The following is a 26,436-nucleotide window of genomic DNA, read 5'->3' as shown; positions in this document are numbered from 1 at the left end:
CTGAACTTTTCTGAGTTTAGAACATCTCAATCCTGTCTATGGCGACCAGGTGAGCATGCTAAGGTAAATAATCTTGTTTTCAAAAGTTCTTTATTTAATTACACAGATATGATGCACTTGTTAGTAAATAATCATGTTTTCAAAAGTTCTTTATTTAATTACACAGATATGATGCACTTGTTTTTGTCAAAAGAGTCATGTGCAGATTATATGAAAGCTTCGAAGCATACAAAGGGAAAGAACAAGCGTGAGGAAGACAAACGTTTCAAGCCGCCTGATCTAAGCCAGGAGAGACATCAGGACGTCATTTGCTTCATCCTCATCAAAGAAGCACTTCCAGATACAGCATACAAGCCAAAACCGAGCAGAAACAAATTTGGAATAAGATTATTACTCTATGATAACTTTTCATTTGCTAACTTGCATTGTTTCAATGTATCAGGTTTGAATAATGAATCTGGAACTAAATGGATAAATGCCTTCTACATATCCGAACCAGTCAGCAATAATGCCTATCAAAGAGGCTTGCAAGGTAAGTGTAATCTGATTATAAACTCTGATGTTACTGACTTGGTCCCTTCTATTGCAGGTAAGATAGATTTGAGGACAAATCCTTTTCAAGAGGGAGGGGATGATATAATCATGGACCAGTCAAACAAAGAAGATAATGAGAGCGTGGATGATCCAGCTGATGGAGGAGCTCTAGCCATATCTGAAGGTCCTATGACTCGAGCCAGAAGCAAGCAACTCAAAGAATCCATTGGAGGATTACTTAAGACATCACTTAAGCAAGAAGAGAGTCTTAGAAGAAGTTTGATCAACTAAGACACACTTACCACAATTCAAGCCATCTCAGCTCCAAGATAGACATCAAATGAGCAAGTAACATATGTGTGCTCTTTTTCCCTATCTTTGGTTTTGTCCCACTGGGTTTTCCAAAGATAGGTTTTTAATGAGGCCATATGTTGCTTTCCTATCACTCATTTGATGATCTCAGTTCAAGACTGTAATTTAATTATTTATCTTTGTTGACATGAAGCAGAATTAGGCTGCTAGACTTGAGAATTAAGCTGCCAGACTTGAAAACCCTTATAAGGTTTTATAAGGTTTATTTTTAAGGCCCATTTAGAGACCAAAGAGCCTGTTCATTGCCTTCTCTATAAATATGTGTCTGAAAACCCTAATAGAACTATCCAATCTTTTATTTTCAGACTCTTGTCTCTCTCTCTGACGGCTGCAAGTCTTCTTGTAGATCTGAGTGTTCTTGAGTCTTTGTTAGTGTGTCATATCTAACAAAACATTCTTATTTGGTGTGTCATATCCAGATCAGTCGCCTAGGAGAATCAAGAGATCATCCATCCCTCTTGTGTCACCATTCGATCCACATACCTTGAGAAACTTGAGTCTTTTGATTCGTTTCTGCAAGGATTATCCCATCTGTTCCAGAGCATCATCCTAGGATCTCATTACATCTATTTTGCGTATAAATGAATAAAGTTTTTTCATATAAAAGCTTCATATTTGCTTCTGGAATAATTGAATCAAGAGAGATAATCTTCGTATTAATCCAAAACATCACACTTCAGACTGAATTGAAAACAATTGTCACTCTCATTTTAATACTCCAATAAGAGTCACCGAGACAAGACAACTCTTTATATTGCTCTATTGATAATAACAGAGTCAAAGAGATTACTGTTCCATATAATTTCATGATGCATTTCAAAGTAACCATAGTTTACAGCAAAAACTCTATCACCATCAAATGAAGAACCATCAACAATTAAAGCTGGTAAGACCCATCGCCACCATCCGTAGTAGATCTATCAATTACCTTTTCTAAACGGTTCAATCGAACCGAATTTTTTGTCTTACCAAATCTATTGGAAAAAAACATACAAAAAACATTAAAAACTTTGTCACATTTAAAATAAATAGGCAATCAAACAAACGAAGTGACCCGAAAAAATGACCAGAAATAAAGAAAATAAAAAAAAGAAGCAAAACGAATCAAACAGGCCGAAGTTGGAGCTATAGAAGTCTCCGACCATCGGCTTGAAATTATAAAAAAAAATCTCTTTATTTCTCTCTTCACGGCTAGGGTTTTTGTGTATGTTTGGCTTGGATTTATAAAGAAAATCGTTTTCTTTCTCTCTTGATGACTAGGGTTTTTGCGTATGTTTTTATTAGTTTTGAAATAGAAAATTTTTTGTACACAAAATATATTCTAATATTATTTTAATTTGAAGCTAAAGAGGCAATGATCCAGGATCTCCTATAACCTTGCTGTCTCCACTTAGTTGTTTTTGTTGGAATTGCTTATAGTCATAGATAATGAGAAGCAACCAATGGTGGTATCAGCACTATGTGAAAAGGTAAAATCCACTTTCCTCAACCACAACCTCAGATTTCCATTAATTTTCATACATGAAGAGTTGACTCTTAATTCAAACAATAATTATTTTTAATTACTATTGAATCCTTACTTAAAAATTCAAAATTTGGGAATGATGTATTTGGTTTTGGTAGCATATCCATTAAAGATTCACAACTTTCTCCTGGCGATGATCACCAATAAGCTAGCAACAGCCACTTAAAACTCATTAATTAAAAGTTTAAAACTTGAATTGGTCTAGTAACTCCCTAACCACATATCTATATGAGGATTTCTAGAAAAGCTATATGGATCACTCTAGAGTCTAGAAGTAGAGGATAATGATCGTATAAATGTCATTAAATTGGATGGGGGTTACAGTATTAAGCATAATTGACCCACTAATTAATTAACATGTGATTATTACTGTTAGAGTTGGAGCTATATGATTATGCTTAAGTGTGTCTCTTCTTTTTCATCCTTTATCGTGAGTGATTATAGATTTATAGTAGTAATAGTGTAGAATACTGATCGTTATAACGTCATGAATTTGGATCGGGGTTACAGTATAAGCATAATTAATTAACATGTGATGGTTACTATTACAGTTGAAGTTATATGATTATGCTTAAGTGTGCCTCTTCCTTTTTTCCTTTCTCGCAGACTTAAAGTAGTACTAGAGTACAATACTGATCGTGAAATGTGGTGGTAGTGGTTAACAACGCCATTAATAGATGAGATGATAGTGATAAAAAATACTACATTCTTTCCCGAAAGTAAAATGTTTTAGATTTTTTCCTTGTTCAACAAAGATAGATTTTCTATATTGTTAAGGTGCTTTTTTATACTTTTGAGGAACATTAAATGAGAATATTTGAATTGATTAAATTTCATTGGTGGAAAGTTATTGGAAAGTGTATAATCAAGTAAAAAATAAATTAAATAATAAACATTTATTAAATTCTTAATAAGCGTGCATACTCTAGAAAATCTTACTTTCAGGAACAGAGGAAGTAATTTTCAAATATGGCGGCAAAATATTTTTGTCATTGCTGAATTTTAGGTATGATCCTACCTATTTTTGGGTAATATCTACCTAACTAAGGACTTTTTTACTCAATCATGGAGTTGAGATTGGTTTTGAAGTAATTAAAGAATGAAAATTGTTGTTTTACGAAGTTTATATAGTTTTACTGGTCTTGTTTGTCCTCCAATGAGACTTCAGGAACCAGTGGTTCAAACGCTGTTTAAGAGGAAATTAGTCAAATTAAAAAGGTTGTTGTATTATTGTATTGACATTAATAATAAAAATCTGCATGAGTTTACAAGGGGTTTGTTTCTCTATTCGGGACTACGTCAGAGACTACGTCAAAGAATCTGTCAGGGACTTCGTCAAGATTTAACGATGGAAATCAAATAAGATCGCATAACTTAAACCAAGACAAAGACATCATATTAGGAAAAGAAAATATCACTTTTATGGAGTTATGGAAGTTGATAGGTTCCTTGAAATATTATTTTCATTGTTTATAGAAGTTGCAAGTATTTTGAAATATTTTCTAATAGGTTTATGGAAAATGATGAATGCTCTAATCCAACTAGGTTAATGTAATTGACCTCCACTATATAAGGGGAGCTCGTGTGTTCTCCTCTCCTTTGTCCAAGAAAATACCGAACTTGGTTTGTAAGCTTTGGTTGTGAGAGAGAGAGAGGTTCTATATCTTTGTTCTTAAAATTATAGTGAATTGCCTCTTTACCAGGCCCTAGAGACGTAGCCATTTTAGATGAACTCTGGGTAAACAATTTCTTGTGTCCAAATCTTCTATCTTTTCCGCGTTCTTCTTATGTTCTCCATTATTCTGCAAACACATACTTTCTAACTTACATCGGCGAGTGTGTCAGAGAGTGTGTCACGAGTTTGTGTGTTTGATTCTGGTTTAAGGTCAAACTGTTCTTGCCATTGTGGTTTCAACAAAGTGGTATCAGAGCTAGGTTGGTGGGTGTCAATGGCGAATGCAAGAATTGAGGTGGAGCGGTTTGATGGGAAGGGATACTTCTCATTGTAGAATAAGAGGATGCTAGCACATCTGTTTGTCCTTGGTTTAAAGGATGTATTAGAAGAGTCTATGTCACCTTCTGTATCAGTGATTCGGAAGATGAAGACGAATATGTTTACATGAAGCGGTTGGTGAAAGAGGAAGTCGAAAGGCTTGAAAAATCAGAGAAGGAGATGAATCTGATCATTCTCAATGTTGGGGATCATGTGTTAAGAAAGATCGAGTTGTGTACATCAGCTGCTTCTACATGGTATACACTGGAGAGGTTATATCTTTCAAGGACTCTACCGAATATAATTCACTTGCAGCACAAATTATATACCTTCAAGATGGTCGATACTCAGAGTATGGTAAAAATATCGATGACTTCTTGAAGATTGTCTCTTACCTATCAAGCGTGAATGTAACTGTGTCAGAGGAGGTACAAGCGATTCTGCTCCCGAATTCGCTTCCTTCACGGTTCAACTCTCTTAAGAAAACACTTAAGTACAACAAGGATACATTGTCATTGGAAGAGGTGACAAGTGCAGCAAGGTCTAAAGATCAGGATCTCAAGACATCTACGGCTTCACATGATAATGGTGAAAGATATTATGCTAGAGGAATGACTGAGAAGAAGGATCCTGTGAGCAATGATAAGGGCAAGTCTAGATCGAGCTCAGGGTCTAGGATAACTTGCTGGTTCTTCAAGAAGCAGGGACACACTAAAAAGGAGTGTTATGCATACAAGAAGAAGTATGGCAGAGGAGAAGACGAGGCTGAGGCATCGGTTGTGATAGATCCTGATTTAGAGGATGATGCACTGTCGGTAGGAGATATGTGGCATCATGATAAGTGAGTGATTGATTCTGGATGTTCCTACCATATGACGTGTAGGAAGGATTGGTTTCACATGTTCTAGGAGCTGACTTCGGGACAAGTTCTTCTTGGTAAGGATTGTGCGGTTTGAGTGCAAGGGATTGGTACAATTAACATCAAAGCTTATGGCGGTTATGTGAAGACACTCACGAAGGTCAGGTATATTCTAGAATTAAGAAGGAACTTGATATCTACTAGAACCTTGGATATTTTAGGCTTTGAGCACAGTGACAGACATGGGAAGACTAGTTCTTCTGGGAATGTTGTGTGGGTCATTGCACTTGTTAGATGGTGAGCCTGTGTCAGGTGAAGTTAACAGCAGTGTCATGAAGAAACCATCTAAGGATGAGACAGTCTTGTGGCATAGACGTCTTGGGTACATGAGTATGAAGAATCTACAGATTTTAACCCGGAAAGAGGTGATCGATAAGAGGAGGATTGGTGTTTTGGAGTTCTGTGAGAGCTGTGTGATGGGGAAGCAGAAAAGATTAAGCTTCAACATTGGGAAACATGATACATGTGAAGCTCTGAGGTATGTACAAGATGATTAATGGGATTTCCAAATGTGACGCCAAGTCTGTCAGGAAAGCAATACTTTCAGTCTATTATTGATGATTACACAAGGAAGGTCTGGGTTTATTTCTTAGCTGAAGGAGAAGCATTTAGCAAATTCTGTGAATGGAAGAAGTTGGTGGAAAATCAAGTCAAGAAGAAGGTATGTTGTCTGAGAACATATAATGGACTTAAATTCTGTAATGCAGAGTTTAACAACTTCTGCAAGCACCATGAAATCAAGAGACATAAGACATGTGCACATACACCACAGCAGAACGGTGCAGCTGAACGTATGAACATGACTCTGATGGAGAAGGTGATATGCTTTCTGGTTGAGTCGGGTTTAGAGGAAAAATTTTGGGCTGAAATGGTGTCTGCGTTAGATGGGAACATTCCGAGGAACTTTGGTTGGGCAAGAAGCTTGGTTATCTGCACCTGAGAAGATTTGGATCAGTGGTTTACGTCCATGCAGATCAACGAAAGCTCAAGGCCATGGCTAAAAAGGGAATCTTCGTCAGTTATCCATCAGGTGTGAAAGGATACAAAGTTTGACTTCTTTAAGAGAAGAAGTGTGTTATTAGCAGGAATATAGTATTTATAGAAGATAAGGTCTAAAAGGATTTGAACGTCTGCGAGATAAAAACAGATGACACAGAAGAGTTAAGAAATCAGACTATGCTGGATGATCAGGTGGAGCTGTTGACGAAACAGCTGAATAAGCTATTGACGTAGATGAAGAAGGTGAAAGTCTTGAAGGATATTAGTTAGCCAGGGATAGAGTTCAGAGAAGAATAGTGCCACCTGCACGGTACTCTGACTCGGAGGATATAGCAGCGTTTGCGTTATATGTAGCTGATGACTTATGTGCTGAGGAACCTCAAGACTATCATGGAGCGATGAACAACAAAGAGAGAAGGCAGTGGGATGAAGCATGTGGTGAAGAGATGACTTCACTGGATAAGAACCATACTTGAAAGCCTGTGAGAAGGCCTAGTAAGCGTAAGGTGATAGGCTGCAAGTGGGTATTTAAACTGAATTCTGGTATACATGGTGTTGAGAAGCCTAGATTCAAAGCTCGGTTAGTTGCTAATGGATACTCTCAGAGAGAGGGTATTGATTATCAAGATGTGTTTTCACCCGTCGTGAAACATTTATCCATAAGGTTCATGTTGTCAATTACAGTGAATCTGGATTTGGAGCTTGAGCAACTTGATATAAAGACTATGTTTCTTCATGGTACACTTGAAGAAAATATTTACATGAAGCAACCAGAGGAATTTCAGGTTTAAGGAAAGGAAGATCACGCTTGTCTACTTCAGAATGCTCTTTATGGACTAAAGCAGGCACCAAGACAATGGAACAAGTGTTTTGATTAGTTTGTGGTTAGTCATGGATTTTGTAGAGAGTGAATATGATCATTATGTTTACATCAAGGAGGTAACCAAAGATACATACATCTATTTGTTGTTATATGTGGATGATATGTTCGTTACGTCAAGGGATGCAACAGAGATCAGAAAGGTAAAGAAGCTACTTAACAGCAGATTTGAGACGAAAGACTTGGGTCCAGCAAGGCAAATTCTGGGGAAGGATATTGAGAGAGATAGTGGAAAGGAGATTCTGACACTATCTCAATCTGATTTATCAAGAAGATTCTCAGGGTATTCGACATGGATGAGTCAAAGAGTGTGTCAACACCTGTTAGTGCACATTTCAAATTGTCTACCATAGTAGATGATGAAGCAGAGACAAGTATGGATGATATTCCTTATGCTAATGCTATTGGACACATAATATATGTTATGATAGGCACGAGGTGTGATCTGGCGTATGTGTTGGAGTTGGTTAGCAGATTTATGAGTAAGCCTGGTATGGTTCATTGGACTGCGGTTAAGTGGGTATTAAGCTACCTGAAGGAAACACAAAATCTGAAACTGTGCTTTAGGAAGAATGAGATGTTTAAGGTTGAAGGTTTATGTGATTCTGATTTTGCCTCAGATCTGGACAAGAGAAGGTCGATCTCAAGTTATGTTTTCATGGCTGGTGGGAATACAATCAGCTGGAGATCAAGTCTACAAAGTATAGTGGCTCTGTTAACGACTGAAGCGAAGTATATGGCGCTAGTTGAAGCGGTTCAAGAAGGAATGTGGTTAAGGGGCTTGGCGGAGGAGCTTGGATTCAAGAAAGACAAAATGGAGATATCGTGTGACTCTCAAAATGCATTGTGTCTAGCAAAGAATAATGTGTATCATGAGAGGACTAAGAACATCAGCAGAAAGATGCACTTCATCAGGGATATTATCGCTCAAGGTGATATAAGTGTGAAAAAGATATGTACTTATAAGAATCCTGCTGATATATTAACCAAGGTTGTTCTGGTTAAGAAGTTTGAGGAAGCGGTAGACTTCCTTGGGATGTCCGAACTCTGAGGAGCATTCGGCATCGCCCGGAAAATCATGGGTTTGCTTAACCTAAGTAGTGGATCATGTTTGATGTTATCAATGTGGAGTTTGCTGGGATTTGGGACTACGTCAGAGACTACATCAAGGAATCCGTCAAGGACTTCGTCAGAATTTGGTGATGGAAATCAAATAAGATCGCATAACTTAAACCAAGACAAGGACGTCATATTAGGAAAAGGAAATATCATTTTTATAGAGTTATGGAAGTTGATAGATTCCTGGAAATATTATTTTCATGGTTTATGAAAGTTACAAGTATTTTGGAATATTTCCTAATTGGTTTATAGAAAGGGATGAATGGCCTAATCCAACTAGGTTAATGTAATTGACTCCCACTATATAGGGGAAGCTCGTGTGTTCTCCTCATACTTTGTCCAGGAAAAGACCGAGCTTGGTTTGTAAGCTTTGGTTGTGAGAGAGAGATGTTATATATCTTTGTTCTTAAGATTATAGTGAATTGTCTCCTTGTCAGGCTCCAGAGACGTAGACATTCTAGGTGAATTCTGGGTAAAGAATTTTTTGTGTCCAATTTTCTATCTTTTCCGCGTTTTTCTTTTGTTTTCCATTATTCTGCAAACCCGTACTTTCTGACTTACATCGGCGACTGTGTTAGGGAGTGTGTCGCGAATTTGTGTGTTTGATTTTGATTTAAGATCAAACTGTTTTTGCCATTGTGGTTTCTAACACTTTTGTAGATATTAAGGATCAGATCCTATACGCTACAAGGGGTTTCTCCAGAATCTTCTGGACCAAAGTTTTGGTAATTTGGAATCATGTGAACGAGAAGTTTTGTGTGATGATTCTAAATTTTTACTCTCTACTCTTACTCTTAGAAGTCTATGTCTTGGTGGTAGCCAAGAGGGAATCTACACTACAGGCATCAAATCAATATGATATATAGATTCTTCAGAATCCATAAGATTTTCGTATTTTATTTGCACAGCGACAAATCCATGTTAAGATTCTTTTGAGGTACAACTAAGAGCACTTCCATGAAGATTTTAACATTGATTTAATTTTAAAAAGGAAAAAAAATATAAAGAGTGATGTCTCAAATGAAATAACATTAGAACTCTATCAGATATTTAATTTATAAATGATATTTTCTCGTTGGTTTTGCGGATACGGGTGATTGCGGTATCAAGTGTTATTAAGCGTTTTGTATGACTGACACACCATTTAAAAATTGTTGCATTTGCGAAATATTTGTGACTGGTTAAGTATAAGATATTGTAATGGTTTAATAATAAATTACCAATATTAACATATTATAACATTATAAAAATATAAAAACATACTATTGTAATAAAATATAATAATTATCAATATAATATGATTAATAATAATATTATGTTTATTTATTTTATTTTTTTAATTAGTTGAAAGTTATAATTTTAATTACATTTTTTGAAGATTCATATTAAACTTTTAAAAGAATATTTTGTTTCGTTTTATATATATGTATATCTTTATATATGTATGTATGTATATTAATTTTAAAAAATTCTAATGAATAGTTAGTTATTTTAAAGTTTTTATAAAACAAATTATGATAGTGTTTGTGAATTTAAATTAATACATAAAATATGTATATAATTTTATTTATAATATTTCCATTTTAAATTTTAAATTTTTAAATTTTTTAATATTTTTGAAAAAAAATTATATTTATTTATCCATCTGCAACACTCTGCAACCGCAAACGCTAGTTGGAACAATCTTTTGATTTTAAGAGGTTCAGAGCGGCTTGAAACGATTTTTAACGGTTTATATGATTGTTGCGAAACGCTGTCAACCGCTACCAACCGAAAAAATTGTGTTTGTGGGTGGTAGTGAAGAAACCAGTCAAACCCTTAAAGACCTGACTAGGAGTTATAACTTTAGATCTTTTGATATAGAACTAATTATGTTAATTTTGATTGTGACTGTAATTATTTTATTTTGGTTGTGGATTTGAGAATTTAACGATTTATTTTAATTTTTTAAAAAAATTAGTTATTTTACTTTTTTATAGACATATTTTGTAGCCTTAGAAATCTTTTATAGAACATGATTGGAAAACATTTGTATTTTAGAGGAAAAAAGATTGGTTGTGGAGAGACGGTAAAACACTTTTAAAGCATTTAACAATCAAGCCTTGAAACTTTAGTTTTTGTTTCACTTTTGGTTGGAGTCTAAATTTATTTATTGGCTTTTTAGCTCAAAGTTGTTGAACAAAAATCACAAATGGTCATCAAATCTATAGTGTTCAAAAAAAGGTCATCAAATCTCTCTGATTTAGTTCATTCAAGTTCATAGAACACTTCGATCATAATGTGATCCAATTCTTCGATTTGATCTTAATTCTAGCTCTTTTAAACTTTGGAGTTAATAGAAATTTCAACTTCTATTAATGAGACTCGTGAGGTCCACAGAGCCACAGAAATTACAATCTGAAAGTGATCGATTGGAAAAGATGTGTACCACATCACACCGAAATTTGTACTTATCTGAACCTAATCGAAACTTCACTATCATTTTACTTCCATGTATTTATTGTATAAACTTTAGTACTAAAACTATCGTGTGAAACTAAATGTAAGCCTTTTATGTACGTATTTATTAAAGAACCAGAATAGTACCTAAGTTCTTGCGTACGTGTCTTCTTTTGTCAACTTAACTTGTCCTTTTCGTGGTTAATTCCTTTGAGAGAATCTCGAAGCACTAAACAAGAAGACTCAACATAGCGAATGTTATCCATTATAAAGAGAACCAAGCTTGCTTCTCCACAAACACATTACACATCAACAATCCTCTCTCTCTTACAGACTCACTCAATCTCTCTCAATACAAAAAGTTATGGAGCAGAGAAAGAATGATATAGAGTCATACGATGATCAACAAAAATGGGTTCTTGATTCTTCTCTCGATAGTAGAGGGGAGATTCCGGTTCGGGCTAGAACCGGAGCCTGGAGAGCTGCACTCTTCATCATTGGTTTGTATATAAACTTTGTGTAGAGACCTCTTGTATTAAATGTGTACAATATAATCTTATGGTTTGATATATGTGTACATGCAGCAATCGAGTTCAGTGAGAGGCTAAGTTACTTTGGGATCTCGACGAGCTTAGTGGTCTACTTAACGACCATTCTTCACCAAGATCTTAAGATGGCTGTACGAAATGCAAACTACTGGGCTGGTGTCACCACTTTAATGCCTCTTCTTGGAGGCTTCGTCGCCGATGCTTATATCGGCCGCTATGCCACTGTCCTACTTGCAACCATCATCTACCTTATGGTAATATCTTGTACTCGGAAAATTGATACTGAGTTCAATATTTAAAATACAAACCTTATTTATTTATTTAGTTTGTTGAAAACCTTATTTATATACATTTTTTAGTTGTTTTGGTGGTGGGCCTTTTGTATATAGTAGCATATCTTGCATACATATATTCTCATAACCGGTTCAATAATACTCCAAAATGTTAGAACTGTTATCGATATTTTATATCCAAACTGTCTGTTAGCATGTGCTACTGATGGATTCGAACAAAACTGTTTAAAAATATTTGGGACCCTTGTTTAAAAAAATTCTGACAGTCACGTTCTAATTATATACTTTCTGAAACATCTTTAAATCAGTTATATACTTTGTTTATGTTATATAATTTGAGATCAGTCAAAGCTTGATGGTTTGTTTCTCTTGTTTTCTTATGTTTATATTATTTCTGATAATACATATTTTATAGGTTTTTCCATCAAAACATATTTTATAGGTACGTTTGAGAGGGTCACGTTTTAAATATGTACATTGTTTATAGTATTGTTTGATTTGAGATCAGTCAAAGCTTGATGGTTTGTTTCTCTAATTTTCTTATATTTGTTGAATTTATTTTTCAATGTACAGGGATTGATTCTGTTAACATTGTCTTGGTTTATACCGGGATTGAAACCTTGTCATGAAGAAGTGTGTGTTGAACCAAGGAAAGCCCACGAAATAGCGTTCTTCATTGCAATATACTTAATCTCCATAGGCACTGGAGGTCATAAGCCATCCCTTGAGAGCTTTGGAGCTGACCAATTCGAAGACGACCATCCTGAAGAACGGAAGATGAAAATGTCTTACTTTAACTGGTGGAGCGCCGGTCTATGCGCTGGTGTTTTAACCGCCGTGACTATAGTCGTCTATATAGAGGACCATATTGGTTGGGGTGTGGCTGGTATCATACTCACCGTAGTCATGGCTACTTCGCTTATGGTCTTCCTTATTGGTAAACCGTTCTATCGTTATCGAGCACCTTCTGGTAGCCCATTGACACCGATGTTGCAAGTCTTTGTTGCTGCCGTTGCTAAAAGACACCTTCCCCGTCCCAATGATTCTTCTCTTCTTCATAAGTTGTCTAGAGAAGAGTATAGTAAAGGACGGCTTCTTTCCCGCACAGAAAAGCTCAAGTAAGTTTACGAGTTACAACTATATATATGTTCAATTTTGGTTTAGGTTCGGTTTTGGTTATTGAACAGCAATACCTACTAAACAAAGTAAAATATAATATAATCTACTGATTTGTTACATATTCTATTTGAATTCATTTTTTTCAAAATACAAATCTAGTTTTTTGTTTAAATGGTTCGTGATTTTTTTTTTTGTCGAATTAACTCAGAGTCGGGTTAGAAAAGAACAAACGGTGCAACTGCTCCAGAGCCCAACATGATGTCCCAATATAATAATAATTATGAGCCCTGATTTTGGTATATAATATATGTAAATTATATATATATATATATTTGTAAGTTTTTAACTGTTTAAAAATGCCCAAGAATCATTTGATGTAAATGTTTTTGTTTCCATCACAATTCTTTTAAAAAGTATTAGTTATAAAGTTGTACATATTTTTTTTATATATATAACTGTAGAGGCACTTTTTTTTTGCAGGGATGAATTTAGTTTTGGCTTTAACTTTTAAGCTTATACTGGTTTTGTTTTTATTTTAGTTGTTTATCAGGATTAAACACTTAATTTCCAACTATAACATGTTTCTTTTACATCCATACATGAAACTAATTTTATACGGTTTTCAGATTTTTAGACAAGGCATCCATCATCGAAAACCGAGGAAGCGATAATGCTATGGCCGAGAAGGAGAGTCCATGGAAACTAGCAACGATAACAAAAGTAGAAGAACTGAAGCTACTCATCAACATGATTCCAATCTGGTTCTTTACATTAGCCTTTGGCATATGCGCTACTCAAAGCACAACATTCTTCATCAAACAAGCCATTATCATGGACCGACACATAGGTCACAGCTTCATAGTTCCTCCATCTTCCATGTTCGCCCTCGTAGCTCTCTCCATGATCATCTCCGTAACAGTCTACGAGAAAATCCTCGTGCCTCTTTCGAGACGCCTCACTGGAAAAGAAAGAGGTATTAGCATATTACAACGAATTGGAACCGGTATGGTTTTTTCATTACTCGCCATGATCATTGCTGCTTTAGTTGAGAGAAAAAGATTGGATTATACTAAGCAACATCACGTGCCCATGAATGCTATATGGTTAGCTCCTCAATTCATAGTCATAGGCATAGCAGACGCTTTTACCCTTGTGGGTCTTCAAGAATATTTCTACGACCAAGTCCCTGATTCAATGAGAAGTTTAGGCATAGGGCTTTACCTTAGTGTGGTTGGTGCGGCTAGCTTTGTCAACAATCTTTTGATGACGGTTACTGATCGTTTAGCTGAGGAAATCTCTGGAAAGACCTTGTTCGGGAAAGATCTTAATAGCAGCCGCTTGGACCGCTTTTACTGGACGCTAGCCGCTTTGACCGCTGCAAATATATGCTTCTTTGTATTTGTAGCCAGAAGATATACTTACAAGAGTGTACAATCAAGTGTGGTTGTTGCTGATGGTGGCGATGACGTTGAGGCACCCTCGGCGCCTAATACGTCGAAGTATACGTAATAACATTGCCATAGGCCTGGTCCAGAGCCGGTCCTTGTTTTGGTGAGGCTACAAACCAAAAATAATAATGATAATGTGACTGGTTATGTATGAACCTCTCAGCTCTAACAGAAGAGAGAAGCAATTGACCACTGGACTAAAGTTGCTTGCGTGATTTGGTGGCCGATATTTTAGTTAGTAATATAAAGGCCGCAAGCCCATACTTCATTGGCTTCTAACAAGGGCCGGTTCTGGCCTGGTCATATGATCACAACTATTTTATGTTCTTTTTGTTGTACTTTTGTTAAGTGTTTTCGTACGCTTATTTATGTAGTGCTGGTTTATGTGGATACTAATAAACTAATGTTATCGACATATCGAAATGTGGACATAAATACCAAACCAAATCAATCTATAACCTTAACTCAACCAACAAAAATAAGAACCGTTTGTATACAAAATTTATTAACTCAAGCAACAAAACAATTCGATGTGGCAGAAAAAAAAAGGCAAAAGATCAATTGCATATAGAAATAAAGCCCAATGGGTTTCTAAGAAAGGAAATATATATAGCCCAATCGTAAATTATTATGACCCAAAATTATTCGTTACAGATTGTGACGGCCGGTTTATTATCCAATTATCCATCGCTGATCACTCTTATCGCCTTTCCAAAATTTCTGGTAAGACCAGAGATTCGAACATCGCCGTGAATGGCGTGCTCAATTAGTAGTAACGCTGTCCGGTGTTACACCGAAACGCTGCGTTTAACTCCCCGACAACAACAACAATGCGGCCGCGTAAAGCCTACTCCTTCCTCTTTCCTCTCCTTTAATTCCTCCAATCAGGTATTAACCACTATTCCAACAATGCTCACTCGAACTGAATATTCATTTTGATTTCGAATTTCGAATTCTACAGACTCTGGGTGCTTCTCCTTCGCCTGTTCCCCGGCGGAGTATTCCGGTTAGAGCCAAAGTGGCGGCGTCGGAAAGCTCCATTACTGGAAGCAATAGGATGCTGGTAAAATTGACTCCGATTAATCAGATTTTGTTTTAATATATTTAGTGAATTAATAATGGCAAATCTCCAAAATAGCATATTAAGATTATGTCACAGGAACAGTCTTCAAAAACTAAAATGACCAAAATAGCATTTTATCTTTACAAAAAAATATATATTTTTTATTTTATCAAAATTTGAAATGTTATCCCAAAACCCAATTCTAAACCATAAATCATAAACCCTAAACCCTAAATCTTAAACCTCACCCTTTAACTCTAAACCCTAAAATCCACCCCTAAACCCTAAACTCTAAATCCTAAACCGTAAACCTTAAATCCTAAACCCACCCCTTAACTCTGAACTCTAATGTCTAAATTAATTTACCATTGGGTATAAGTGTATATTTATCTCTTTTGATAAAACATTAAGTGATATTTTGATCATTTTTATTCTTAAAGACTATATTTGTGACAAAAACTTTTTTAGTGATATCCTAGTCATTTTCTCAATTAATAAACATTTTTAGAACCAGCCAGTAGCTGTCAATTGTTTTTAAATAAAAAAACCTTTAAATTCAAATTTAACATGTTCTTACAATTGTCCACCATGAAAGAGAATATAGATGGGGAGCTGAGTATGTTGTTTTAGGTTGATGTTAATAAAAAACAAAAAAAGAGAATATAATTAATGAATGAAAGTCTTAGATCAGTAATTGTATTTAAAAAAAAAAAAGAACTAATATATAAAAGTTTTGCGTGGAAAGTTGAATTGAATCATGGTCTTTCAGGTCTTCGTGCCACCACATCCTTTGATCAAACACTGGATCTCTGTCCTGAGAAACGACCAAACTCCTAGTCCCATTTTCAGTGAGTATATAAGACTAGTGTTTTGAGTGTTAGTGGAGATTCTAACATTGTTAGGTTGTCTGCGTTTGGAAATGAGTATTCAGAGACATGTTTTCTGTTGGCTACAGTAAAGTATGTGTCTTTCTTTTAAATCTGAGTTCTTTTGAGCATTATTCTTTTAGGGAGTGCAATCGCTGAACTAGGGAGGCTATTGATGTATGAAGCATCTCGAGAATGGCTGGTGACATCTCTCTTTTCTTTGCTAAGTTTGCTTTTTTGTTTCTTGATTATTTTTTTCCACTTATGTGATGTGTAAAAGCCAACTGTTGTTGGAGAAATAATGTCTCCAATGGGTGCTGCTTCTGTTGAATTCATTGATCCTAGAGAGCCTATAGCGGTTTGTCTCTTCCCTGAGACTCTCTTGTTTTCTGTATTTTTCTTCTCAATCCAAAGATATTATTAAGACATTTATTGTTCTTGGCTTTTGTAACTCTGTGTAGGTTGTTCCGATTTTAAGAGCTGGTCTTGCTCTTGCGGAACACGCATCAACAGTTTTGCCTGCAAATAAAATATATCACTTAGGTAAAAATATACTTACTATCTGTTGCCTGAAGATAAGATGTCAAAAGAACGTTTAATCCATAGCTTCTCATGTCCTTTCTTACCAGGAATAAGCCGGGACGAGGAAACACTTTTGCCTTCTGTGTATCTAAACAAGTAAGAACTTATCCACATCATTGTGTTGTTAGGACCGAAGCGTCTATATGGTGACAGATTTGATACATGTTCATCAGGTTGCCTGACGAATTTCCCGAAAATTCTCGAGTGTTTTTGGTGGATCCAATGCTTGCTACAGGTTAGGAAGTCTTGTAAAAAAATTGCAATGTAGCCACCATCATAGTAGAACAAGTATAGTTAGTGTTTTGATGCTCCTCAGATGTAATACCGAATGTTTCTCAGGCGGTACCATAGTTGCGGCGATGGATCTGTTGAAGGAACGTGGTTTGTCTGTTCAGCAAATCAAAGTGGTAAGCATATATAAACATGTTGGCTGTAGAATAACATATATTATGCTTTATCCTGTATCTCCATGATTACAGATTTGTGCGGTTGCTGCACCTCCTGCACTATCTAAGCTTAATGAGAAATATCCAGGGTATCAATACCGAAAGATTTGACTCTTTAACTTGTTTGAAACCTGGCGGGGGCTTTACTTAACTGTTTTGGTTATTGTTTGCAACATTCCAGGCTTCATGTGTATACTGGAATTATCGATCCTCAAGTCAATGAAAAGGGGTAAGTCAGGCTGGAGTTTTGAAAGTTTGGCTTTCCATTACTGGATTCTTGATTTTATGTAAGAAAACTAGCATATGGTAAGGAGTTATAAGGTCCTTTATACGTTTATAATGGGATTAGGTTCATAATCCCTGGGCTTGGAGACGCTGGAGACCGCAGTTTTGGGACATGAAAACAAGTTTGAGGTTTTGGTTAAGCTTTTGATGAAGTGATTCTTGTGTGAGTTCTCTAAATTTACAGTGACAAACCCCATTAGATTGTTTTCTTTGGGTTTCTTACCATTGATATGACTCAATCTCAGGTTTGGTGAGAGGTTTATGATGTAAGAGATCACATTGGAGGATAAGAGCTCCTGATTATTACGAAACAAAGAAGAAACTTGTAAACATCAGTTTTGCTTCGTCCAGATTTGTATGTGTATCATTGTTAGTGAAACAACTTTGTCAACAAAACTATTTTTTGGAATAAAAATAATTGTACGAGAAAATCAAACATTATAATCTTGTAATTAGTAGATGGAGCTGCTTGCTTATTTCATTTTATATGTTCCATGTTCCGCGACAAATGAGCGCAAGCTAATGAAGTTAGTTGGATGCTAATTGCTGCCTGCTATAGAAAGACCGAAACTAATATTTTTGTTTAATTCAACTTTTACGTTCTCATTCGGATTACAAATAGACCGAAACTATCTTGTATTCAGCTCAGTTCGGTTCGGTTACATATGAAGGGTATAACAGTCAATAACAATCATTTCATATAAACCAAAACCCTAACAGCCCGCGACTATAAATAACATAAATTGCTTCTCAGTCAATTTTTCCATCGCCGCCGCACTGCTCTCTCCGTTTTAGATTCTTCTCCCGCTCAGGTTATCTTCTTAGCCCCTTAATATCCTCCTTCCTGTCATTTTGATTTCAGAAGTCGGTCCTTATGATTTATAGCTGGCTGTAAATTACTCATTGTAGAATGTTTATATATTTACTCTGGATGACCTCTGTTAGAAGCTTAAGATTACTCTTCACACCAATGTGCATCTGTTTCTAGCGAATCTTTCTATATTTGAAGACGATATTCTATTGCTCATCAGACCTTTTTTTTTTCTTAATGATCAGATCGAATTTTCCAAGCTAAAAATCATGCAGAACGAGGAAGGAGTCGTCACTGAGCTTTACATTCCGAGGAAATGGTAAGCTGTTTTATTTTTTTTCTACACAATGTTGGCTGTTTTGATTAATCTTTAGCTTATTCTTTTTGGTTGGCTAATTTTGTAGCTCGGCGACAAACAGATTGATCACCTCAAAGGATCACGCCTCTGTTCAGCTTAACATTGGTCATCTTGACGCCGACGGTATCTACACTGGCCAGTTCACCACTCTTGCTCTTTGCGGATTCGTCCGTGCTCAGGTTTGTCATATCTCTCCTCCTTTTAATGCTAGTATTGATCTTTCGCAATTGTTTTATCAAAGTGTAATATGATTATTGTGTTCGTCTGTTAACCATTTGGCTGAAATTGCAGGGAGACGCAGACAGTGGCGTCGACAGGCTCTGGCAGAAGAATAAAGTCGAAACCAAACAACAGTGAGATAGATAGAGACATAGAATCTATAAGCTGTTGCTACTTGTTGTTTTTGCCATGTTTCATTATTGAGTTTTCTCTTTCTGCGAACTCGTATCTTTGTTTTCTGATTTATGAAAAATAATTACGTTTTGGTGGCATTTGAATCAGTCCTACAGTAACTACATTTTTATTTTCTACACACAAGAGAACTGCTACACAAATCAGCGTCAGGATTTGCAACAGGAACTTGTGAACTTGTGTTGCGTATTATTGCCATCGATTAATTAGAAAAAGGAGGAAATAGTTATGGTTAAGCATTGAAATTCAACAAAAACACATTTTTGAATCATATTTCACCATCCCAAAGCTCATCAAGTGTCTTGTAAGGACTCATAGTCTCATGAACGAACGATGTACCTTGGACCAACCTAGCCTGCGCAGTTAATACAACAACAACAAAAAAACCAATATTTAGACTCTTCGTTGAATCACAATTATGCAGAAGAGATGTGGTTTTACTTGCCTGTTCTATCTGAGAAAACTTGTCAAACATTTCTTTTGGAATTGACCATCCCAGTACATCGAAGTTCTCCCTGATCCTCGCTTCATTTGTGCTTTTCGGAAGCACACTATGACCCATTTGAACACCCCATCGAAGCGCGGTTTGCGCAAGAGACTTACCGATTTCTTTAGCCACCGTTTCCAGGACCGGGCTCTTTAGAACATCTGCTTTCACCCACGTTGTTCCTGGAGAACCCAATGGCGAATACCCCTGCAACAATCAAACATTCACACGTGTAAGAAACTGAAGATTTCTGATTCCTTTCCCTTGAGAGACTGTAATGATTTTGGACAATGTTGGGTGGTTCAAACTTACTGACAAGTGAATCCCTTTGGACTTGCAGAACTCATGAAGCTTATGTTGTTGCCATGAAGGGTGACATTCCACCTGGTTTACAGCTGGAGGAACCCGAGCAAACTCCACGAGATCCGAGAGTTTCTTTGTAGAGAAGTTGCTTACCCCAATGGCTCGTGCCTTGCCTGAGTCATACAGTGCTTCCATTGCTTTCCATGTGCTAGGAATATCGATAGGCATAATGTTCTCTGGCTTAAACTCAACACTGCCTTTCTTCAACCGAACAGGCCAGTGAATCTGAAAAGAAAGACCAAATAAAATCTCAAATGAGGTATACGAAAGCGTAATAAGAGTTCCAAAGAAGCAGATGCTTACGAGATACAGGTCGACATAATCGAGCTGCAGATCCTGTAGAGTTCTGTTCAATGCCTCAGGAACATCCGGTGGGTCAAGCTCAGTCAACCTGTCACGACATAATCAAAGCTAGAGGCTAAACAGACGCAAAGGAAACTGCAAATACGTAAGCTATGAACAAAATACCAGATCTTTGACGTGATGAACAGCTTCTCACGCTTCACTACGCCATCTTCAAACAACTTCTTCAGAACTTTCCCAATCTGCAGTTCCAAAAGGGCCTTATCAATATCGAATAACACAATGAAGCCAACACACTTTAAAGCTTAGTTAAGAAGACAGTCCCATAACTCTATAAGGATGATCATACCACACTATATAGTATACACTATAGTCCATGAACCTCAATAATCTAGAAGATAATGGAACCTAAAACGCCATCACAGACTAAGCTCAACAGATACCTAATGTAATGTTTAGAAGATAACACAAACTCAGATCGGTGAGGCATATAATGGATTTACCTCAGCTTCGTTGCCATATCTGGAAGCACAATCAATATGCTGATACCCAATCTGCAAAACGAGAAAGATAATGTATCGATTGTTAGTTATACTCCTGAAACGGATCTTCAATTCAATCACTAAAAATTCTGAGACGAACCTTCACAGCGGCGGCGACGGCGTCTCCCACGACGCCAGGAGCAGCCTGCCATGTTCCGAGACCGACGGATGGGATCTTTGCTCCGGTGTTGAGTTCGAAGGATCCGATATCGTTCGCCATTGTTAGAGACGCAGAGCTTTAGGATTGCGATTGTAGATCTCGGTTCTTCTGGGGTTAACCAGATCGATAGAGCGGGAAAATCGTGAGATTTGTTCGTACAGTGGCCAGATTACACACACGTGGATGAATACTAAGGGTGCATTTTCTAAGTTATCTATTACAGAGTGATCTCTTGCCTAATTAACCCACTAGTTAGTAATTACAACTGTTCAAAATTCAATGGAAATACCAAAATAAACTAAAATTAATTTATATCTGAACAGAACCGGAATAAAACCATAAAATTTTAAATTTATAATAGAAAAACAAAATAAAATCTGGGTAAAATATTCAAAGAATCAAATAACTAAATATTTGAAATAAAATATTCAATTAACTAAAAAAATATTAAATTAGAACTCGAACGAATAGTTGAAATTTGATTTGAATCCACAATGATTCTAACCGAACTGGGAGCCTACTACGATCATATGAAAATTCGAAAATCCAAAATAACCAAACCAATTCTAATCAAAAAATTGAAATGAATCCGAAAGAATATCCGAATGTTGATCGTGTTATCGCTAATTAAAACCTCATAAACAAAAAGCAAAACAAAAAATTTGTCAGGCGCGACTTCGTATTCCACTAGCTCAAGAACTTAAAAGCAAGCTTAAAAAAAAAAAGAGTAAATGTCAAAAGAAGAAAGACGGGGCGAAGAAGCTTATAATCGAATCTAGAGCAATTTCGGAAACTCTTATCTATAGGTGTCGATCATTCGTAAAAGGTGCCGATCATCTTCTAGCGTTCGTAAAAGCTAGGGTTTCGTAAAAAAAAAAGTGTCGATCATCCTCTGCATCTGCTATTCCCCGCCAAAATTCCGAAAATTAAAAGCTAAGGTTTCTTGCTAACGCCTCGATTTCCTCTCTGATTTTCTGAGTTGGGAAGACAAAAAAAAGACTGAGATGAAGAAGATTATCGGAAGACCAGGAACCGTGTGTGGCCTGTTACTTCGAATCGGACAATGTACTTCTGCCGCCGCATCAATGGTCGTTATGCTCTCTGCGAAGGACTTCTATAAACGCACAGCTTTCTCGTATGGTTTTTCGTTTCTTCTAAGTCTTGATTCGGTTATGTTGGCTTAGATGTCGGATTTCAAATCAAGAAAGAAACTGACCTCTTTTGGTTTCAGCTACTTGATTGCTTCAATGTGTCTTCAAATGCTGTGGAGCTTTTGGCTCGCATGTGTTAATGTTTATGCTCTGAGGTACAAGAAAGACCTCCAACACCTAACCGCAGTTAGCTTATTCATCGGTGGCGATTTGGTATAGAAGCTGCTTCTTGTTGGACTCTCTAAATCTTTACAAACGGTTGAATTGTTTTCTTGTTGAAACGCAGGTGACTGCAATTTTATCTCTTGCAGCTGCATGTTCATCAGCAGGAGTTGTAGTCTTATACGCTAGAGATATCAAGTATTGCGATGTCCATGACTGTCTTAGGTATGAAGTAGCTGTTGCGCTTTCTTTCGTCACTTGGGTTCAAATCGCAGTTTCGTTTCATGTCTCATTTTGGATCTATGCCTCGGTTTAGATTCTTGAACTGTCGAGAACATCTTGTAACTCGTTGTGATGACATATAATAGCTTCATATGAACAACCATCAGTGTTTTCTTAAAAGCTTATATATCACTTGATCTATGTACATTGACCAGAAGAAACAAAAATTTAGTGATACTTTAGCACCATGAGTCACGTGAGATTAGATCATCTACTAGATCAAATTCACATTTCGTAAGAAGACACTCTATCTTGTTATCTCATACTATGTACGAAATTCTTAAACGACAACACAAAGAAACTTCGTTTTACAAATTTTTTTCAAAAATTCGAATTATATCATTCACGGCGCAGAAGCAAAAGTCCATTTAAAATACTTTCAATCTCCTTGGCAGCAGCTTTCATCGTTGGCCGGCTCTGCCTCGTCTCCTTCACGCACCGCTCAGCAAGAACACCAAGCTCCTTCATACTCTCCATCTCCACCTCCGTCGCTCCTTTCAACATCACCGGATCAATCATCTCCTCCAACCTCCCTTCCCTCAACGCCTTCCTCAAAAACACCACAAGATTCACGTCTTCCTCATCCCGGTTAAAATCAATCGCCTTCTTACAAGTCAACAGCTCGAACAACACCACGCCGAAGCTGTACACGTCACTCTTGTCCGTCAACTGGAAGTTAAGATAGTACTCCGGATCCAAATACCCTAACGTCCCTTGCGCGCACGTCGTCACGTGGCTCACATCGCTCACGCCCAATCTCGATAACCCGAAGTCTGCTACCTTAACGTCGAGATTCTCGTCGAGGAGAATGTTGCTCAGCTTCACGTCTCTGTGGTAAATCGGCGGGGAGGCGGATGAGTGGAGGTAAGCAAGTCCCTGCGCCGTTTGGTGAGCGATCATTAAACGGCGCCGCCACGGTAACGGCTCGTACGTTCCGTTAGAGTAGACGTGCTCGTGCAACGTTCCGTTAGGGACGTATTCGTAAACGAGAATCGGCATATCCAACTCGATGCAGCATCCGAGGAGCTTCACGAGATTCTTGTGGCTTACTTGGCAGAGGATCTGAACCTCGTTGACGATCTGGTATATGCTCTTCTCGTTCCCGAGCTTGGCTCGCTTCACGGCGACTGTTGTCCCGTCGTCGAGATCGCCTTTGAAAACCTCGCCGAATCCGCCGAAGCCGAGGAGGTTGGATTTGGAGAAGTTGTTCGTCGCTTTGACGATTTCTTTGCCGGAGAAGATCCTGTCGAGTCCGGCGCTGTTGGTGCTTAAGAGGTGACGGTGGAGTTTCCTTATGCTCGCCCACGATTGGCTTCCGGCGACGATCCGATTCTGCTTCGAGATTATGATCTTCATTACGCCTCCGGCGATCAATAACACCCCCACACCGCCGGCCAAACCTGTTCAATAGCTAAACCGAATCAGTTACATCAAACCAAATCGAACCGTACCGGCTTGAATCTGAATTCTGTTGTTTGTTTCTTTTCTACAGGTTAGCTTCAACCAAAGTCCTTCGCGTATCAACAAACCGAATCTGACCCGTTAATCATAGGACTAAGCATTTTTAATAGAACCCGAGAACGAGAACCGAATGTGAACCAAAAAAAACCCGAATCTGTAACTAATCCTGTCTATAAAAATTTCAGAATGATTTTTTTAGGACGGTATTTCGAGACATGTGGATTATTGAATTGTTCGGTTCAAACCTGAACGAATATCAGAAAAGTTGAACATTCTTAAATTCAAAAACTCTAGTAAGCTAAACTTACTGTATTTGAAATCTAAATAATTAACTTGATTACCCAACTCAAAATATCTCTATAATATCATTTGAGAAATCAGTTTCCTATGTGTCGATCTCATATTAATTTTTAGAATAGTTAATTACAATAATAACTTTAATGAATTAAGTTAATTATTATAATGACATTATTAACATTTTTATTTAACCTTTTCTTTGTTTATAATTGTTTCCAAATCACCTTATTCTGAAAAGGCAATATATTTCATATAACATATAGTTTTTTTATAAATTTAATAAAAACGATTTAAATTTATACAAATCAAAAAACAATTTAATAGAAAAAGCAATATCTTAATTAAATATAAATATATATCAATCTTATATTTAAAGTATGTAATTTAATAAAAATGAATTTATTTTATATAAATAAAAAGAATTAGAAGGTAAAAAATAATAACTTTAATATAAAAATATATCAAACTTTTACATTTAAAGCCTATAATAACAACTAAAAATATTATATATAATTTCCATTAATAACAACTATTTTTATTTCATTTTTTCTTGATAAAATTTAACTATTTTTTGTTTTTGCACTAACTAAATTTTTAACTTAACTTTTAGCTTAAATTTCCTTTTTACAATAGCACATAAAAATACAATTAAATATTGGGGTTTTTGCCAAAACTAACCCACAACTTGATTTTAACCCCACACCTATACCCAAACTTGAATCAAATGCAAAACTAACCTAAAAGCCTAGTGAGATTACAGCTCAGCCCCTTGTGACCAAACAAAAAAACAGAAGCCATTTTTACGAATATAGCCCTAGTAAATCGTCTGAGTCGTCTGAGATGTTGGAAGTCGTCTGGACGACTGAAGTGTAAGTCGTCTGGTACCGGTTTATTTTAAAAATAATTTATAAATCTTGTAAAAAAATATTTTGATGCGTGAAAAATAAAAATCAAGTAATTATAAACAGTTTTAAGTGATATAAATTAAGATATGATAAAATTGATTTGTTTTGAAGATAGATGAGTGGAAGTAGTGAATCATGAAATACTTTGGTTTAGGAGTTTGGCAAACATATGTTGTAGTATTGTATGTATTGTTAGGGTTAGATTTTGGAAAACTAAAATGTTTTTTTCAAAAATTAGTTTTCACCTATATGTGTTTATTTATGTGTATAGTAAACACTTTTCAAGTTTGATTTGATTTTATGAAGTCATTAATTAGATAATTAAGTTTAGGGGTTATGTTTAGGGTGTGGACGACTTATATTTCAGTCGTCTGTTGAATAATTTACTCGGACGACTTACATTTCAGTCATCTGGTGAAGAAATTAAAACAGATGACTTACATGTAAGTCGTCCAAATATTCCCGCCTAAAATTTTTTAAAAAAAATATTTTCCCGCTTAAATAATTTAAACCAGACGACTTACTTGTAAGTCGTCTGGAAAATCTTCTATTTTAGTTTCCCGCTAAAAATATTTAATTTCCCGCTAAAAATATTAAACTCTTCTGGACGACTTACATGTAAGTCGTCTGTTTTAATTTCTTCACCAGACGACTGAAATGTAAGTCGTCCGAGGAAAATGATCCGGTTAGGTTAAAACGTACATTGGTAAAATTAAAGGATCGGTACGATGTGGACGACTGAAATATACGTCGTCCGAGTAAATTATTCAACAGACGACTGAAATATAAGTCGTCCACACCCTAAACATAACCCCTAAACTTAATTATCTAATTAAACACTTCATAAAACCAAATCAAACTTGAAAAGTGTTTACTATACACATAAATAAACACATATAGGTGAAAACTAATTTTTGAAAAAAACATTTTAGTTTTCCAAAATCTAACCCTAACAATACATACAATACTACAACATATGTTTGCCAAACTCCTAAACCAAAGTATTTCATGATTCACTACTTCCACTCATCTATCTTCAAAACAAATCAATTTTATCATATCTTAATTTATATCACTTAAAACTGTTTATAATTACTTGATTTTTATTTTTCACGCATCAAAATATTTTTTTACAAGATTTATAAATTATTTTTAAAATAAACCGGTACCAGACGACTTACACTTCAGTCGTCCAGACGACTTCCAACATCTCAGACGACTCAGACGATTTACTAGGGCTATATTCATAAAAATGGCTTCTGTTTTTTTGTTTGGTCACAAGGGGCTGAGATGTAATTTCACTAGGCTTTTAG

At 36.2% G+C, this 26,436-nt stretch overlaps 6 protein-coding genes across 6 annotated transcripts in view; 4 read left to right on the top strand and 2 right to left on the bottom strand.

Annotated features, from left to right (window-relative positions):
- The first annotated feature begins 11,085 nt into the window (after window positions 1-11,085).
- Window positions 11,086-14,603, top strand: LOC106307613 (protein NRT1/ PTR FAMILY 5.7-like). Its single transcript, XM_013744610.1, has 4 exons — window positions 11,086-11,280; window positions 11,365-11,582; window positions 12,195-12,739; window positions 13,367-14,603. Exons 1-4 carry the CDS (start codon window positions 11,145-11,147, stop codon window positions 14,247-14,249), a joined length of 1,782 nt encoding a protein of 593 aa, XP_013600064.1. The 5' UTR covers window positions 11,086-11,144; the 3' UTR covers window positions 14,250-14,603.
- Window positions 14,604-14,840: 237 nt separating this feature from the next.
- On the top strand, window positions 14,841-17,906 carry LOC106308074 (uracil phosphoribosyltransferase, chloroplastic-like). The gene is made up of 13 exons (XM_013745196.1): window positions 14,841-15,076; window positions 15,150-15,251; window positions 16,021-16,099; window positions 16,261-16,319; window positions 16,398-16,475; window positions 16,579-16,660; window positions 16,747-16,795; window positions 16,873-16,934; window positions 17,039-17,106; window positions 17,179-17,234; window positions 17,327-17,374; window positions 17,495-17,593; window positions 17,676-17,906. The coding sequence occupies exons 1-12, from the start codon at window positions 14,942-14,944 to the stop codon at window positions 17,544-17,546; spliced, it is 870 nt and encodes a 289-aa protein (XP_013600650.1). The 5' UTR covers window positions 14,841-14,941; the 3' UTR covers window positions 17,547-17,593; window positions 17,676-17,906.
- Window positions 17,907-18,114: 208 nt separating this feature from the next.
- On the top strand, window positions 18,115-19,099 carry LOC106307759 (40S ribosomal protein S21-2-like). Its single transcript, XM_013744804.1, has 4 exons — window positions 18,115-18,242; window positions 18,487-18,560; window positions 18,646-18,778; window positions 18,891-19,099. Exons 2-4 carry the CDS (start codon window positions 18,511-18,513, stop codon window positions 18,954-18,956), a joined length of 249 nt encoding a protein of 82 aa, XP_013600258.1. The 5' UTR covers window positions 18,115-18,242; window positions 18,487-18,510; the 3' UTR covers window positions 18,957-19,099.
- LOC106307758 (aldo-keto reductase family 4 member C11) lies at window positions 19,019-21,057 on the bottom strand. Its single transcript, XM_013744803.1, has 7 exons — window positions 20,806-21,057; window positions 20,667-20,717; window positions 20,329-20,405; window positions 20,164-20,251; window positions 19,810-20,085; window positions 19,456-19,704; window positions 19,019-19,365 (listed from the first exon to the last, which is right to left on the bottom strand). Exons 1-7 carry the CDS (start codon window positions 20,923-20,925, stop codon window positions 19,279-19,281), a joined length of 948 nt encoding a protein of 315 aa, XP_013600257.1. The 5' UTR covers window positions 20,926-21,057; the 3' UTR covers window positions 19,019-19,278.
- Window positions 21,058-21,564: 507 nt separating this feature from the next.
- LOC106310785 (CASP-like protein 5B2) lies at window positions 21,565-22,785 on the top strand. Its single transcript, XM_013748006.1, has 3 exons — window positions 21,565-22,000; window positions 22,097-22,229; window positions 22,303-22,785. The coding sequence occupies exons 1-3, from the start codon at window positions 21,870-21,872 to the stop codon at window positions 22,492-22,494; spliced, it is 456 nt and encodes a 151-aa protein (XP_013603460.1). The 5' UTR covers window positions 21,565-21,869; the 3' UTR covers window positions 22,495-22,785.
- Window positions 22,786-22,799: 14 nt separating this feature from the next.
- The window catches only part of LOC106310784 (wall-associated receptor kinase-like 15), a 7,676-nt gene continuing 4,039 nt past the window's right edge, over window positions 22,800-26,436 (bottom strand). Inside the window, exon 3 of the mRNA XM_013748005.1 lies at window positions 22,800-23,860. Within this exon, the coding sequence (XP_013603459.1) occupies window positions 22,800-23,860 (1,061 nt within the window). The remainder of the gene's footprint in view (window positions 23,861-26,436) is intronic.

This window comes from Brassica oleracea, chromosome C8 (genome assembly GCF_000695525.1).
Source record: "Brassica oleracea var. oleracea cultivar TO1000 chromosome C8, BOL, whole genome shotgun sequence".
Classification (NCBI taxonomy): Eukaryota; Viridiplantae; Streptophyta; class Magnoliopsida; order Brassicales; family Brassicaceae; genus Brassica; species Brassica oleracea.
Note: the sequence above shows the minus strand (reverse complement) of the source record. Positions and strands in the feature narration are given on the sequence as shown.